Source organism: Salmo salar, chromosome ssa13, assembly GCF_905237065.1.
Source record: "Salmo salar chromosome ssa13, Ssal_v3.1, whole genome shotgun sequence".
In the NCBI taxonomy this organism is placed as follows: domain Eukaryota; kingdom Metazoa; phylum Chordata; class Actinopteri; order Salmoniformes; family Salmonidae; genus Salmo; species Salmo salar.
In genome coordinates, this window is record NC_059454.1 from 138,674 (window position 1) to 154,803 (window position 16,130).

The following is a 16,130-nucleotide window of genomic DNA, read 5'->3' on the forward strand; positions in this document are numbered from 1 at the left end:
CACTCTCTGCCCTCCACTCTCTGCCCCTCTCCTCTCTCTGCCCTCTCCTTTCTCTGCCCTCTCCTCCTCTCTCTGCCCTCTCCTCCTCTCTCTGCCCTCTCCTCCTCTCTCTGCCTTCTCCTCCTCTCTCTGCCCTCTCCTCCTCTCTCTGCCCCTCTCCTCCTCTCTCTGCCCTCTCCTCCTCTCTCTGCCCTCTCCTCCTCTCTCTGCCCTCTCCTCCTCTCTCTGCCCTCTCTCCTCCTCCTCTCTCTGCCCTCTCCTCCTCTCTCTGCCCTCTCCTCCTCTCTCTGCCCTCTCCTCCTCTCTCTGCCCTCTCCTCCTCTCTCTGCCCTCTCCTCCTCTCTCTGCCCTCTCCTCCTCTCTCTGCCCTCTCCTCCTCTCTCTGCCCTCTCCTCCTCTCTCTGCCCTCTCCTCCTCTCTCTGCCCTCTCCTCCTCTCTCTGCCCTCTCCTCCTCTCTCTGCCCTCTCTCCTCTCTCTGCCCTCTCCTCCTCTCTCTGCCCTCTCTCCTCTCTCTGCCCTCTCTCCTCTCTCTGCCCTCTCCTCTCTCTGCCCCTCTCCTCCTCTCTGCCCTCTCCTCCCCTCTCTGCCCTCTCCTCCTCTCTGCCCTCTCCTCCTCTCTGCCCTGGCCTCCTCTCTCTGGCCTCCTCTCTCTGGCCTCCCTCTCTCTGGCCTCCCCTCTCTGCGCCGCCCCTCTCTGCCTGCCCCTCTCTGCCTGCCCCTCTCTGCCTGTCCCTCTCTGCCTGTCCCTCTCTGCCTGTCCCTCTCTGCCCTCCTCTCTCTGCCCTCCTCTCTCTGCCCTCCTCTCTCTCTGACCTCTCCTCTCTCGGCCCTCTCCTCTCTCTGCGCTCTCCTCTGTGCCCTCTCCTCTGTGCCCTCTCCCCTCTCTGCCCTCCCCTCTCTGCCCTCCTCTCTCTGCCTGCCCCTCTCTGCCTGCCCCTCTCTACCTACCCCTCTCTACCTACCCCTCTCTACCTACCCCTCTCCTCTCTGCCCTCTCCTCTCTCTGCCCTCTCCTCTCTCTGCCCTCTCCTCTCTCTGCCCTCTCCTCTCTCTGCCTGCCCCTCTCTACCTACCCCTCTCTCACCTACCCCTCTCTACCTACCCCTCTCTGCCCTCTCCTCTCTCTCTGCCCTCTCCTCTCTCTCTGCCCTCTCCTCTCTCTCTGCCCTCTCCTCTCTCTCTGCCCTCTCCTCTCTCTCTGCCCTCTCCTCTCTCTCTGCCCTCTCCTCTCTCTGCCCTCTCCCCTCTCTGCCCTCTCCTCTCTCTGCCCGCCTCTCTCAGTTCCAGTACCCTTTGAAACAGTTGGAGTACTCTGCTCCCATCTATCTACAAAGAGGTTCCCGTCGCGTCGACACTGCTCCCATCCTCAGACGTGAGACATCTCTGTTGTATTCTACACTGTGTTCCATTCACTGCTATCACTTGAGAATGAAGAAAATGTACATTTGTCAACTCTTGGAGTACAATTAAAGTGGAATTTTTAAAAATATACTTTGACATTGGTGGTAACTGGTGCGTTGTGTTGTCCACCCACAGTGCAGCTATATGACTGTTCAGTGGGCCAGTCTGACTGTAGCCAGTGCAGAGCGGTGTCTTCTGGGTACGGCTGTGTCTGGTGTGGTGGAGAGACGCCAGGCTGTGTCTACAATCTCTCCTGTAGCAGCTCACCTGGGCCCGCTGACACCTGTCCCTCGCCTCAGATCACACAGGTACACGTACTCATCGCTCTGAACATTACTGTCCTGTACCTGGGATTCGGGGCCCGTACCTGGGATTCGAGGCCCGTACCTGGGATTCGGGGCCCGTACCTGGGATTCGGGGCCCGTATTTATAAACTGTCTCAAGAGAAGTGTTGTTCTGGAATCAGGTTCATTAGGATCTGAGATGCTTTCTAATGAAGACTTTAGTGATACAAATACAACATTGAGACTAAAGTGATACAAACAACATTGAGACTTTAGTTTGTTCAACTCCTTTACCATGTTGTTTTTGGATATTAGTAAACCCCTTTTCCTGCTCTGTCCTCTCCTGTCCTCTCCTGTCCTCTCCTGTCCTGTCCTCTCCTGTCTTGTCCTGTCCTGTCCTATCCTCTCCTGTCTTGTCCTCTCCTGTCTTGTCCTCTCCTGTCCTGTTCTGTCCCTGTCAGATCCAGCCAGTGAGTGGTCCGGTGGAGGGAGGCGTTCTGATCACAATCCGTGGGTCCAACCTGGGGATGCACTACCAGGACATCCAGGGAGGAGTGACTGTAGCTGGGGTCAGCTGCCTGCCTCAGTCCCATGGGTACCTCATCTCTACCAGGTAATTACTGTCTGTCTGTCTGTCTGTCTGTCTGTCTGTCTGTCTGTCTGTCTGTCTGTCTGTCTGTCTGTCTGTCTGTCTGTCTGTCTGTCTGTCTGTCTGTCTGTCTGTCTGTCTGTCTGTCTGTCTGTCTGTCTGTCTGTCTGTCTGTCTGTCTGTCTGTCTGTCTGTCTGTCTGTCTGTCTGTCTGTCTGTCTGTCTGTCTGTCTGTCTGTCTGTCTGTCTGTCTGTCTGTCTGTCTGTCTGTCTGTCTGTCTGTCTGTCTGTCTGTCTGTCTGTCTGTCTGTCTGTCTGTCTGTCTGTCTGTCTGTCTGTCTGTCTGTCTGTCTGTCAAGCTGAGGTCCCTATTTAGCTGTTCTTCCTGACGTCGTCACTTTTCACATAAACGAGCAAATGAACGTTAAAACCACAGCGTCAGAACACTGTTAACCTCTATGGGCTAGGTGGGACGTTAGTGTCCCACTCTATTCAACAGCCAGTGGAATCGCGTGGCGCAAAATACAAAAACCTAAAAAATGCAATTATTTCAATATTTCAAACATACGACTATTCTACACCATTTGAAAGATAAGACTCTCGTTAATCTAACCACATTGTCCAATTTCAAAAAGGCTTTACAGCGAAAGCAAAACATTAGATTATGTTAGGAGAGTACATAGGCACAAATAACCACACAGCCATTTTTCAAGCAAGCATATATGTCACAAAAACCCAAAACACAGCTAAATGCAGCACTAACTTTTGATGATCTTCATCAGATGACAATCCTAGGACATTATGTTATACAATACATGCATGTTTTGTTCAATCAAGTTCATATTTATATAAAAATGTCACAACGGGTGGCGTGAGTAATCAGGAGAGGTGGAGTCAGGCGCAGGAGACAGATGATTCCGGGAATTAAGTTTAATAAAATATTCACACGGAAAAATATGCAAAGAACGGAGTGCAGGGTGTGCAAAAATAAAGGCACCACCCTTTAAAGAATGTTCACCAGGGACGCAGCCCAAAAACAATACAACGTAACTCCAAGAGGGAAAAGGAATCAGATTTGACTGTTCAGACACAAGGCGCATGGCCAGGAACCAGATTTGACCGTTCAGACACAAGGCGCATAGCCAGGAATCAGATTTGACCATTCTGACACAAGGCGCAAGGCCAGGAATCAGATTTGACCGTTCAGACACAAGGCGCACGGCCAGGAATCAGATTTGACCGTTCAGACACAAGGCGCACGGCCAGGAATCAGATTTGACCGTTCAGACACAAGGCGCACGGCCAGGAATCAGATTTGACCGTTCAGACACAAGGCGCACGGCCAGGAATCAGATTTGACCGTTCAGACACAAGGCGCACGGCCAGGAATCAGATTTGACCGTTCAGACTGCGGGAAAAAGAACAGGTTCCAGTCAGTTATAAATGTTTTTTATTTGAGTCAATTCGAACGTGAACAAGGCTTCAGACTACAAGGCTTAAGGTCAGGTGTGTGTGTGTGTGTGTGTGTGTGTGTGTGTGTGTGTGTGTGTGTGATTCCAGGATAGTGTGTGAGCTCCAGCCCAGTAAACAGGAGACGGAGGGACCAGTCATTGTTACCGTGGGAGACTCAGAACCAGGACGGTCTCTGCAGACATTCACCTACCAGGTACACTCACACACTCACTTCACGGGGCAAAAAACCCTGTGCCAAACTGGAGCACGAGTACATGACATTACAAGGCTGCTTCCTACCGTTTTACGACAGATGCCTGGAGCTGGCACTGTCGTAGTCCATGTGGGGTCAAAATGACATTAGGAGGGTTAGCTTGAAACGGATGAAAATTGATTTTAACCTCTATGGCCTAGGTGGGACGCTAGCGTCCCCCCCGTGGTGCACTCCATCAACAGCAGGTGCATTTCAAGAGCGGCAAATTTGAAACCAAATAAATGTCAAAATTCAAATTTTTCAAACATACAACTATCTTACACCCTTTGAAAGATAAACATCTCCTTAATCTAACCACGTTGTCCGATTTCAAAAAGGTTTTACGGCGAAAGCATAAAGTTAGATTATGTTAGGAGAGTACATTGACAATAGCTGTGTGTAATGTTTTGTCAATTCAAAGACAGGGTCACCAAAACCATAAAACCAGCTAAAATGATGCACTAACCTTTTACAATCTCCATCAGATGACACTCCTAGGACATTATGTTAGACAATGCATGCATTTTTAGTTCTATCAAGTTCATATTTATATCCAAAAACAGCGTTTTACTATGGCATTGATGTTGAGGAAATCGTTTCCCTCCAATAACCGGCAGTCAAGTCAGCACCACAAATTAAATAATTAAAATTAGAAAACATTGGTAAAATATTATATTGTCATTTAAAGAATTGTAGATTTACATCTCTTGAACGCAATCAACTTGCCAGATTTAAAAATAACCTTACTGGGAAATCACACTTTGCAATAATCTGAGCACTGCGCCCAGAAAAATACGCGTTGCGATACAGACTAGCCGCCATGTTGGGGAGATCTAAAATCGAAAATACTATGTAAATAATCCATTACCTTTGATTCTCTTCATCAGATGTCACTTCCAGGTATCACAGGTCCATAACGAATGTAGTTTTGTTCAAAAAAGCTCATCATTTATGTCCAAAAATCTCCGTCTTGTTAGCACATGATCTAAGCCAGCCGGACTTCACTTCATGAACGAGGGGAAAAAATATATTTACGTTCGTTCAAACATGTCAAACGTTGTATAGCATAAATCATTAGGGCCTTTTTAACCAGAACATGAATAATATTCAAGGTGGACGAATGCATTCTCTTTTATAACGTATTGGAACGAGGGTACCCAACATGAACTCGCGCCAGAGTCTAATCGGCCATCACCGTTCCATGGCTCTTGTTCGGTCAGATCTCACAGTAAAAGACTCAAAACACTTTGTAAAGGCTGGTGACATCTAGTGGAAGCAATAGGAAGTGCCAAAACATTAATCAACCCCTGTGTGTTTCAATGGCATAGGCTTAAAGGTAATTCAACACATCAGGTATCCACTTCCTGTCAGAAAATGTCTCAGGGTTTTGCCTGCCAAATGAGTTCTGTTATACTCACAGACACCATTCAAACAGTTTTAGAAACTTTAGGGTGTTTTCTATCCATATATAATAAGTATATGCATATTCTAGTTACTGGGTAGGATTAGTAACCAGATTAAATCGGGTACGTTTTTTTATCCAGCCGTGAAAATACTGCCCCCTAGCCCCAACAGGTTAACTTAGTCATGCATGTTGGAGCTCAGTGAATTTCACTGTACCCTGAAATCACACCTGCAACCTTGTACATGTGACTATTAACCACGCTGAATCTGGCCCCCAGTTGACTGGTATTGTCCCTGATAAGGGCCCTGAATCAGCAGGGACCAGCCTGACAGTCCAGAGTTACAGTTATGGTATAAACATGTCTCCCTCTGTGTAGGACCCCCAGTTGACTGGTATTGTCCCTGATAAGGGCCCTGTATCAGGAGGGACCAGCCTGACAGTCCAGGGGACTCGGCTACGAACAGGACAGAGGAAGGACCTGACTGCATACGTAGGACAACAACCCTGCTACATGTAAGCCCTGCTACAATAACGGCTTTAGCTGTCTCGCTCTCTGTGTCTGTCTTGCTCTCTGTATCTCGCTCGCTCTCTCTGTCTCTCGCTCGCTCTCTCTGTCTCCACACACACAATAACCCCGCTACAGTGTTGAGGTGGTGAATGGGACTGCTTTAGCTGTCTCTGTCTGTCTCGCGCTGTCTGTCTCGCGCTGTCTGTCTCGCGCTGTCTGTCTCACGCTGTCTGTCTCGCGCTGTCTCTCGCGCTCTCTCTCTCTCTGTGTATCCACCCCCCCCCACCCCCCACCCCACACACACACACACAATAACCCTGCTACAGTGTTGAGGAGGTGAATGGGACTAACCAGACAGACACCATAATAATAACTCTCTGTCTCTCTTCTCTCCTCCTCTCTTCCCCAGTGTTGAGGAGGTGAATGGGACTCACCTGGTGTGCAGGACCAGCCCCAGTAACCAGACAGCAGAGCTGACAGTCAGGGTGTTGTTTGGGAAGGCAGAGAGGAGTGTACCTGGGCAGGTGTTTCACTACATGGAGGACCCCGTCATCACCGAGGCCTTTCCTGCTGAGAGCTTCTACGGGTGAGGAACACTTATTGAAACATTGACGGTGTCCCAAATGGCTCCCTATTCCCCATATAGTGTTCCCTATTCCCCATATAGTGTTCCCTATTCCCCATATAGTGTTCCCTATTCCCCATATAGTGTTCCCTATTCCCCATATAGTGTTCCCTATTCCCCATATAGTGTTCCCTATTCCCCATATAGTGCTCTATAGACACTGGTCAAAAGTAGTGCACTAGATGGGGAATAGGGTAGTAGATGGGGAATAGGGTAGTAGATGGGGAATAGGGTAGTAGATGGGGAATAGGGCAGTAGATGGGGAATAGGGCAGTAGATGGGGAATAGGGCAGGAGATGGGGCAGCAGATGGGGGAATAGGGCAGCAGATGGGGGAATAGGGCAGCAGATTGGGAATAGGGCAGTAGATGGGAATAGGGCATTAGATGGGGAATAGGGCAGTAGATGGGGAATAGGGCAGTAGATGGGGAATAGGGCAGTAGATGGGGCAGTAGATGAGGCTGTAGATGGGGAATGGGGCAGTAGATGGGGAATGGGGCTGTAGATGGGGCAGTAGATGTGGAATAGGGCAGAAGATGGGGCAGTAGATATGGCAGTAGATGGGGAATGGGGCAGTAGATGGGGCAGTAGATGGGGCAGTAGATATGGCAGTAGATGGGGAATAGGGCAATAGATAGGGCAGTCGATGGGGAATAGGGCAGTCGATGGGGAATAGGGCAGTCGATGGGGGGGATATGGCTGTAGATGGGGAATAGGGCAGTAGATGGGGAATAGGGCAGTAGATGGGGAATAGGGCAGTAGATGGGGAATAAGGCAGTAGATGGGGAATAGGGCTGTAGCTGGGGTAGTTGCTGGAGAGTAGGGCAGTAGATATGGCGGTAGATGGGGAATAGGGCAGTAGATGGGGCAGTAGATGGGGAATGGGGCAGTAGATGGGGAATGGGGCAGTAGATGGGGAATGGGGCAGTTAATAGGGCAGTAGATGGAGAATAGGGCAGTAGATGGAGAATAGGGCAGTAGATGGAGAATAGGGCAGTATATGTGGAATGGGGCAGTAGATGGGGAACAGGGCAGTAGATGGAGAATAGGGCAGTATATATGGAATGGGGCAGTAGATGGGTGATAGGGAAGTAAATGGGGAATAGGGCAGTAGATGGGGCAGTCGATGGGGAATAGGGCAGTAGATGGGGAATAGGGCAGTAGATATGGCGGTAGATGGGGAATAGGGCAGTAGATGGGGCAGTAGATGGGGAATGGGGCAGTAGATGGGGAATGGGGCAGTTAATAGGGCAGTAGATGGAGAATAGGGCAGTAGATGGAGAATAGGGCAGTAGATGGAGAATAGGGCAGTAGATGGAGAATAGGGCAGTATATGTGGAATGGGGCAGTAGATGGGGAACAGGGCAGTAGATGGAGAATAGGGCAGTATATATGGAATGGGGCAGTAGATGGGTGATAGGGAAGTAAATGGGGAATAGGGCAGTAGATGGGGCAGTCGATGGGGAATAGGGCAGTAGATGGGGAATAGGGCAGTAGATGGGGCAGTAGATGGAGAATAGGGCAGTAGATGGGGAATGGGGCAGTAGATGGGGAATGTGGCAGTAGATGGGGCAGTGCATAGGGCAGTAGATGGAGAATAGGGCAGAATATGTGGAATGGGGCAGTAGATGGGTAATAGGGCAGTAGATGGGGAATAGGGCAGTAGATGGGGAATAGGGCAGTAGATGGGGAATAGGGCAGTAGATGGAGAATTGGGCAGTAGATGGGGCAGTAGATGGGGAATAGGGCAGTAGATGGGGCAGTAGATGGGGAACAGGGCAGTAGATGGGGAACAGGGCAGTAGATGGGGAATAGGGCAGTAGATGGGGCAGTAGATGGGGAACAGGGCAGTAGATGGAAAACAGGGCAGTAGATGGGGCAGTAGATGGGGAGTAGGGCAGTAGATGAGGAGTAGGGCAAAAGATAGGGCTGTAGATGGGGAACAGGGCAGTAGATGGGGCAGTAGATGGAGAATGGGGCAGTAGATGGAGAATGGGGCAGTAAATGGAGAATGGGGCAGTAAATGGAGAATGGGGCAGTAGATTGGGAACAGGGCAGTAGGTGGGGAACAGGGCAGTAGATGGGGAACAGGGCAGTAGATGGGGAACAGGGCTGTAGCTGGGGCAGTTGATGGGGAATAGGGCAGTAGATGGGGAACAGGGCAGTAGATGAGGAATTGGCTAGTAGATGGGGAATAGGGAAGTAGATGGGGCAGTAGATGGAGAACAGGGCAGTAGATAGAGAACAGGGCAGTAGATGGGGCAGTAGATGGGGAACAGGACAGTAGATGGGGAACAGGGCAGTAGATGGGGCAGTAGATGGAGAACAGGGCAGTAGATGGGGCAGTAGATGGAGAACAGGGCAGTAGATGGGGCAGTAGATGGGGAACAGGGCAGTAGCAGGGGAACAGGGCAGTAGATGAGGAACAGGGCAGTAGCTGGGGAACAGGGCAGTAGATGGGGAACAGGGTGCCATTTTGAACACTTTGGTAGCAAATGGTGCTGCAGATGAAAACCAGATAAACCTGTAGGGCAGGGCAGTCTCAACCAGATAAACCTGCAGGTCAGTCACAACCAGATAAACCTGCAGGGCAGGGCAGTCTCAACCAGATAAACCTGCAGGGCAGGGCAGTCTCAACCAGATAAACCTGCAGGGCAGGGCAGTCTCAACCAGATAAACCTGCAGGGCAGGGCAGTCTCAACCAGATAAACCTGCAGGGCAGGGCAGTCTCAACCAGATAAACCTGCAGGGCAGGGCAGTCTCAACCAGATAAACCTGCAGGGCAGGGCAGTCTCAACCAGATAAACCTGCAGGGCAGGGCAGTCTCAACCAGATAGACCTGCAGGCCAGTCTCAACCAGATAACCCTGTGGGGCAGGGCAGTCTCAACAAGATAAACCTGCAGGGCAGGTCAGTTTCAACCAGATAAACCTGTGGGGCAGGTCAGTCTCAACCAGATAAACCTGTAGGGCAGGGCAGTCTCAACCAGATAAACCTACAGGGCAGTGTCAACCAGATAAACCTGCAGGGCAGGGCAGTCTCAACCAGATAAACCTGCAGGCCAGTCTCAACCAGATAACCCTGTGGGGCAGGGCAGTCTCAACAAGATAACCCTGTGGGGCAGGGCAGTCTCAACAAGATAACCCTGCGGGGCAGGGCAGTCTCAACAAGATAAACCTGCGGGGCAGGTCAGTTTCAACCAGATAAACCTGTGGGGCAGGTCAGTCTCAACCAGATAAACCTGTAGGGCAGGGCAGTCTCAACCAGATAAACCTACAGGGCAGTGTCAACCAGATAAACCTGCAGGGCAGGGCAGTCTCAACCAGATAAACCTGCAGGGCAGGTCAGTCTCAACCAGACAAACCTGCAGGTCAGTCTCAACCAGATAAACCTGCAGGGCAGGGCAGTCTCAACCAGATAAACCTGTAGGCAGGTCAGTCTCAACCAGATAAACCTGTAGGCAGGTCAGTCTCAACCAGATAAACGTGTAGGCAGGGCAGTCTCTACCAGATAAACCTGTAGGCAGGGCAGTCTCTACCAGATAAACCTGTAGGCAGGGCAGTCTCTACCAGATAAACCTGTAGGCAGGGCAGTCTCTACCAGATAAACCTGTAGGCAGGGCAGTCTCTACCAGATAAACCTGTAGGCAGGGCAGTCTCTACCAGATAAACCTGTAGGCAGGGCAGTCTCTACCAGATAAACCTGTAGGCAGGGCAGTCTCAACCAGATAAACCTGTAGGCAGGGCAGTCTCAACCAGATAAACCTGTAGGCAGGGCAGTCTCAACCAGATAAACCTGTAGGCAGGGCAGTCTCAACCAGATAAAACTGTAGGCAGGGCAGTCTCAACCAGATAAAACTGTAGGCAGGGCAGTCTCAACCAGATACACCTGCAGGGCAGTCTCAACCAGATAAACCTGTAGGCAGGGCAGTCTCAACCAGATAAACCTGTAGGCAGGGCAGTCTCAACCAGATAAACCTGTAGGCAGGGCAGTCTCAACCAGATAAACCTGTAGGCAGGGCAGTGTCAACCAGATAAACCTGTAGGCAGGGCAGTCTCAACCAGATAAAACTGTAGGCAGGGCAGTCTCAACCAGATAAACCTGTAGGCAGGGCAGTCTCAACCAGATAAACATGTAAGGCAGGGCAGTCTCAACCAGATAAACCTGCGGGGCAGGTCAGTCTCAACCAGATAAACCTGCGGGGCAGGGCAGTCTCAACCAGATAAACCTGCAGGGCAGGGCAGTCTCTACCAGATAAAACTGCAGGGCAGGGCAGTCTCTACCAGATAAACCTGCAGGTCAGTCTCAACCAGATAAACCTGTAGGCAGGGCAGTCTCAACCAGATAAACCTGTAGGCAGGGCAGTCTCAACCAGATAAACATGTAGGGCAGGGCAGTCTCAACCAGATAAACCTGCGGGGCAGGTCAGTCTCAACCAGATAAACCTGCAGGGCAGGGCAGTCTCAACCAGATAAACCTGCAGGGCAGGGCAGTCTCTACCAGATAAACCTGCAGGGCAGGGCAGTCTCTACCAGATAAACCTGTAGGGCAGTCTCAACCAGATAAACCTGCAGGTCAGTCTCAACCAGATAAACCTGCAGGGCAGGGCAGTCTCAACCAGATAAACCTGCAGGGCAGTCTCAACCAGACAAACCTGAAGGGCAGGACAGTCTCAACCAGATAAACCGGCAGGGCAGGGCAGTCTCAACCAGATAAACCTGCAGGGCAGGGCAGTCTCAACCAGATAAACCTGCAGGTCAGGTCAGTCTCAACCAGATAAACCTGCAGGTCAGGTCAGTCTCAACCAGATAAACCTGCAGGAAAGGGCAGTCTCAACCAGATAAACCGGCAGGGCAGGGCAGTCTCAACCAGATAAACCTGCAGGGCAGGGCAGTCTCAACCAGATAAACCTGCAGGGCAGGGCAGTCTCAACCAGATAAACCTGCAGGGCAGGGCAGTCTCAACCAGATAAACCTGCAGGGCAGGGCAGTCTCAACCAGATAAACCTGCAGGGCAGGGCAGTCTCAACCAGATAAACCTGCAGGGCAGGGCAGTCTCAACCAGATAAACCTGCAGGGCAGGGCAGTCTCAACCAGATAAACCTGCAGGGCAGGGCAGTCTCAACCAGATAAACCTGCAGGGCAGGGCAGTCTCAACCAGATAAACCTGCAGGGCAGGTCAGTTTCAACCAGATAAACCTGTGGGGCAGGTCAGTCTCAACCAGATAAACCTGTAGGGCAGGGCAGTCTCAACCAGATAAACCTACAGGGCAGGGCAGTCTCAACAAGATAAACCTGCAGGGCAGGGCAGTCTCAACCAGATAAACCTGCAGGGCAGGGCAGTCTCTACCAGATAAACCTGTAGGGCAGTCTCAACCAGATAAACCTGCAGGTCAGTCTCAACCAGATAAACCTGCAGGGCAGGGCAGTCTCAACCAGATAAACCTGCAGGGCAGGGCAGTCTCTACCAGATAAACCTGCAGGGCAGGGCAGTCTCTACCAGATAAACCTGTAGGGCAGTCTCAACCAGATAAAACTGCAGGTCAGTCTCAACCAGATAAACCTGCAGGGCAGGGCAGTCTCAACCAGATAAACCTGTAGGCAGGGCAGGGCAGTCTCTACCAGATAAACCTGTAGGCAGGGCAGTCTCTACCAGATAAACCTGTAGGCAGGGCAGTCTCTACCAGATAAACCTGTAGGCAGGGCAGTCTCTACCAGATAAACCTGTAGGCAGGGCAGTCTCTACCAGATAAACCTGCAGGGCAGGGCAGTCTCAACCAGATAAACCTGCAGGGCAGGGCAGTCTCAACCAGATAAACCTGTAGGCAGGGCAGTCTCTACCAGATAAACCTGTAGGCAGGGCAGTCTCTACCAGATAAACCTGTAGGCAGGGCAGTCTCAACCAGATAAACCTGCAGGGCAGGGCAGTCTCAACCAGATTAACCTGCAGGGCAGGGCAGTCTCAACCAGATTAACCTGCAGGGCAGGGCAGTCTCAACCAGATAATCCTGTAGGGCAGGGCAGTATCAACCAGATAAACCTGCAGGGCAGGTCAGTCTCAACCAGATAAACCTGCAGGGCAGGTCAGTCTCAACCAGATAAACCTGCAGGGCAGGTCAGTCTCAACCAGATAAACCTGCAGGGCAGGTCAGTCTCAACCAGATAAACCTGCAGGGCAGGTCAGTCTCAACCAGATAAACCTGCAGGGCAGGGCAGTCTCTACCAGATAAACCTGCAGGGCAGGGCAGTCTCTACCAGATAAACCTGCAGGGCAGGGCAGTCTCTACCAGATAAACCTGCAGGGCAGGGCAGTCTCTACCAGATAAACCTGCAGGGCAGGGCAGTCTCTACCAGATAAACCTGCCGGGCAGGGCAGTCTCTACCAGATAAACCTGCCGGGCAGGGCAGTCTCAACCAGATAAACCTGCAGGGCAGGGCAGTCTCAACCAGATAAACCTGCAGGGCAGGGCAGTCTCAACCAGATTAACCTGCAGGGCAGGGCAGTCTCAACCAGATAATCCTGTAGGGCAGGTCAGTCTCAACCAGATAAACCTGCAGGGCAGGTCAGTCTCAACCAGATAAACCTGCAGGGCAGGTCAGTCTCAACCAGATAAACCTGCAGGGCAGGTCAGTCTCAACCAGATAAACCTGCAGGGCAGGGCAGTCTCTACCAGATAAACCTGCAGGGCAGGGCAGTCTCTACCAGATAAACCTGCAGGGCAGTCTCTACCAGATAAACCTGCAGGGCAGGGCAGTCTCTACCAGATAAACCTGCCGGGCAGGGCAGTCTCTACCAGATAAACCTGCCGGGCAGGGCAGTCTCAACCAGATAAACCTGCAGGGCAGGGCAGTCTCAACCAGATAAACCTGCAGGGCAGGGCAGTCTCAACCAGATAAACCTGCAGGGCAGGGCAGTCTCAACCAGATAAACCTGCGGGACAGGGCAGTCTCAACCAGATAAACCTGCGGGGCAGGGCAGTCTCAACCAGATAAACCTGCGGGGCAGGGCAGTCTCAACCAGATAAACCTGCAGGGCAGGGCAGTCTCTACCAGATAAACCTGCAGGGCAGGGCAGTCTCTACCAGATAAACCTGCAGGGCAGGGCAGTCTCTACCAGATAAACCTGTAGGGCAGTCTCAACCAGATAAACCTGCAGGGCAGGGCAGTCTCAACCAGATAAACCTGCAGGGCAGTCTCAACCAGATAAACCTGCAGGGCAGTCTCAACCAGATAAACCTACAGGGCAGGTCAGTCTCAACCAGATAAACCTACAGGGCAGGTCAGTCTCAACCAGATAAACCTGCAGGGCAGGGCAGTCTCAACCATATAAACCTGCAGGGCAGGGCAGTCTCAACCAGATAAACCTGCAGGGCAGGGCAGTCTCAACCAGATAAACCTGCAGGGCAGGGCAGTCTCAACCAGATAAACCTGTAGGGCAGGGCAGTCTCAACCAGATAAACCTGCAGGTCAGGGCAGTCTCAACCAGATAAACCTGCAGGACAGGGCAGTCTCAACCAGATAAACCTGCAGGGCAGGGCAGTCTCAACCAGATAAACCTGCAGGGCACTCTCAACCAGATAAACCTGCAGGTCACTCTCAACCAGATAAACCTGCAGGGCAGGGCAGTCTCAACCAGATAAACCTGCAGGGCACTCTCAACCAGATAAACCTGTAGGGCAGGGCAGTCTCAACCAGATAAACCTGCAGGGCAGGGCAGTCTCAACCAGATAAACCTGCAGGTAAGTCTCAACCAGATAAATCTGCAGGGCAGGTCAGTCTCAACCAGATAAACCTGCAGGGCAGGGCAGTCTCAACCAGATAAACCTGCTGGGCTGTCTCAACCAGATAAACCTGTGGGGCAGGTCAGTCTCAACCAGATAAACCTGTGGGGCAGGTCAGTCTCAACCAGATAAACCTGCAGGGCAGGTCAGTCTCAACCAGATAAACCTGCAGGGCAGTCTCAACCAGACAAACCTGTAGGGCAGGGCTGTCTCAACCAGATAAACCTGCAGATCAGTGTCAACCAGATAAATCTGTAGGGCAGGTCAGTCTCAACCAGATAAACCTGTAGGGCAGTCTCAACCAGATAAACCTGTAGTGCAGGGCAGTCTCAACCAGATAAACCTGCAGGGCAGTCTCAACCAGATTAACCTGGAGGGCAGGGCAGTCTCAACCAGATAAACCTGCAGGTCAGTCTCAACCAGATAAACCTGCAGGGCAGGGCTGTCTCAACCAGATAAACCTGCAGGGCAGGTCAGTCTCAACCAGATAAACCTGCAGGGCAGGTCAGTCTCAACCAGATAAACCTGCAGGGCAGGTCAGTCTCAACCAGATAAACCTGCAGGGCAGGTCAGTCTCAACCAGATAAACCTGTAGGGCAGGTCAGTCTCAACCAGATAAACCTGCAGGGCAGGGCAGTCTCAACCAGATAAACCTGCAGGGCAGGTCATTCTCAACCAGATAAATCTGCATGTCTGTGAATAATAGTTCAATATAAACCAGATAGTGTGATTGATATATGTAAGGGAAAACCCCCCTAATTTGGACAAAATAACATGGGAACATATTGGCATAGCACGAATCATACACACGATTGTAAATACCACCGAAAGCGGTCCATCTCCGGGCCAATCATATGGCAATTTTCCGATGGCAATTGCCAATTGTAACACCCCAAATTTCCAATAGATGGCGAGCGCGCTCCACCGTGGATTTTCATACAGCAAATGATACCCAAGTCTACACCCAAGGGTCAGATTTTGATAATATGATATTTCTTTTGAAAACTTATCAACCCTTAAAAAAGTGGTTTCTGGACCGTTTTTCGATTTTTTTTCGATTGTTATGTCAATTACACATGTATAAGAGCTGTATGAACATGCTTATGACGTTTTTTATTGACGTCGTTTTTTGGGTTGCTTTTGCTTGTGCACAAGGCATATGATTTGTGCATTTTGAATATGATTTCATAGGAAAAAAGTGACATTTTTTTCTTCATTTTATTTGCAAAATGACATATCCAATGCTTTTTTTTGTCAATTATGAAAGTATTGAATGTGCCAAATCACAGCAAATTTTCAATAGATGGCTAGAGCTCTCCGCTGTGAATTTTCATATTGCAAATGTAACACAATTCAAGACCCAAGAGTCAAATTTTGAAAAAATGACATATTTTTTGAAAAAATTTCAACCCCTTAAAGAGTGGTTTCTGGACCGTTTTTCAATTTTTTTTTTCAATTTTTATGTCAATTACACATGTATAAGAGCTGTATGGACATACATTTGACATATTTTATTGACATAATTTTTTGGGTTGTTTTTGCTTGTGCATAAGGCATATGTTTTGTGCATTTGGAATATGATTTCATAGGAAGTCAAAAGTGACATATTTGCTTGTGCATAAGGCATATGATTTGTGCATTTGGAATATGATTTCATAGGAAGTCAAAAGTGACATATTTTTTTCTTTTTTTTGCCAAATGCCATTAGAAATGTGCAAATGAAATGTCCAATTCTTTTTTTGTAAATTATACGTGTATGAAAGTATTGAATGTGCCAAATCAGGATGTTTGTCCGTTTGCCTTGTACGATCATAGGAAGTCGGTTTCCAAACCC

General features: G+C 50.2%; 1 protein-coding gene across 1 annotated transcript in view; it reads left to right on the forward strand.

Annotated features, from left to right (window-relative positions):
* LOC106566319 (plexin-B3) overlaps nt 1–16,130 on the forward strand; it is a 415,201-nt gene that overhangs the window by 89,009 nt on the left and 310,062 nt on the right. The window contains exons 11-16 of the mRNA XM_045692714.1: nt 1,283–1,373; nt 1,538–1,710; nt 2,148–2,299; nt 3,836–3,941; nt 5,762–5,898; nt 6,303–6,479. Coding sequence (XP_045548670.1) covers nt 1,283–1,373; nt 1,538–1,710; nt 2,148–2,299; nt 3,836–3,941; nt 5,762–5,898; nt 6,303–6,479 — 836 coding nt within the window. The remainder of the gene's footprint in view (nt 1–1,282; nt 1,374–1,537; nt 1,711–2,147; nt 2,300–3,835; nt 3,942–5,761; nt 5,899–6,302; nt 6,480–16,130) is intronic.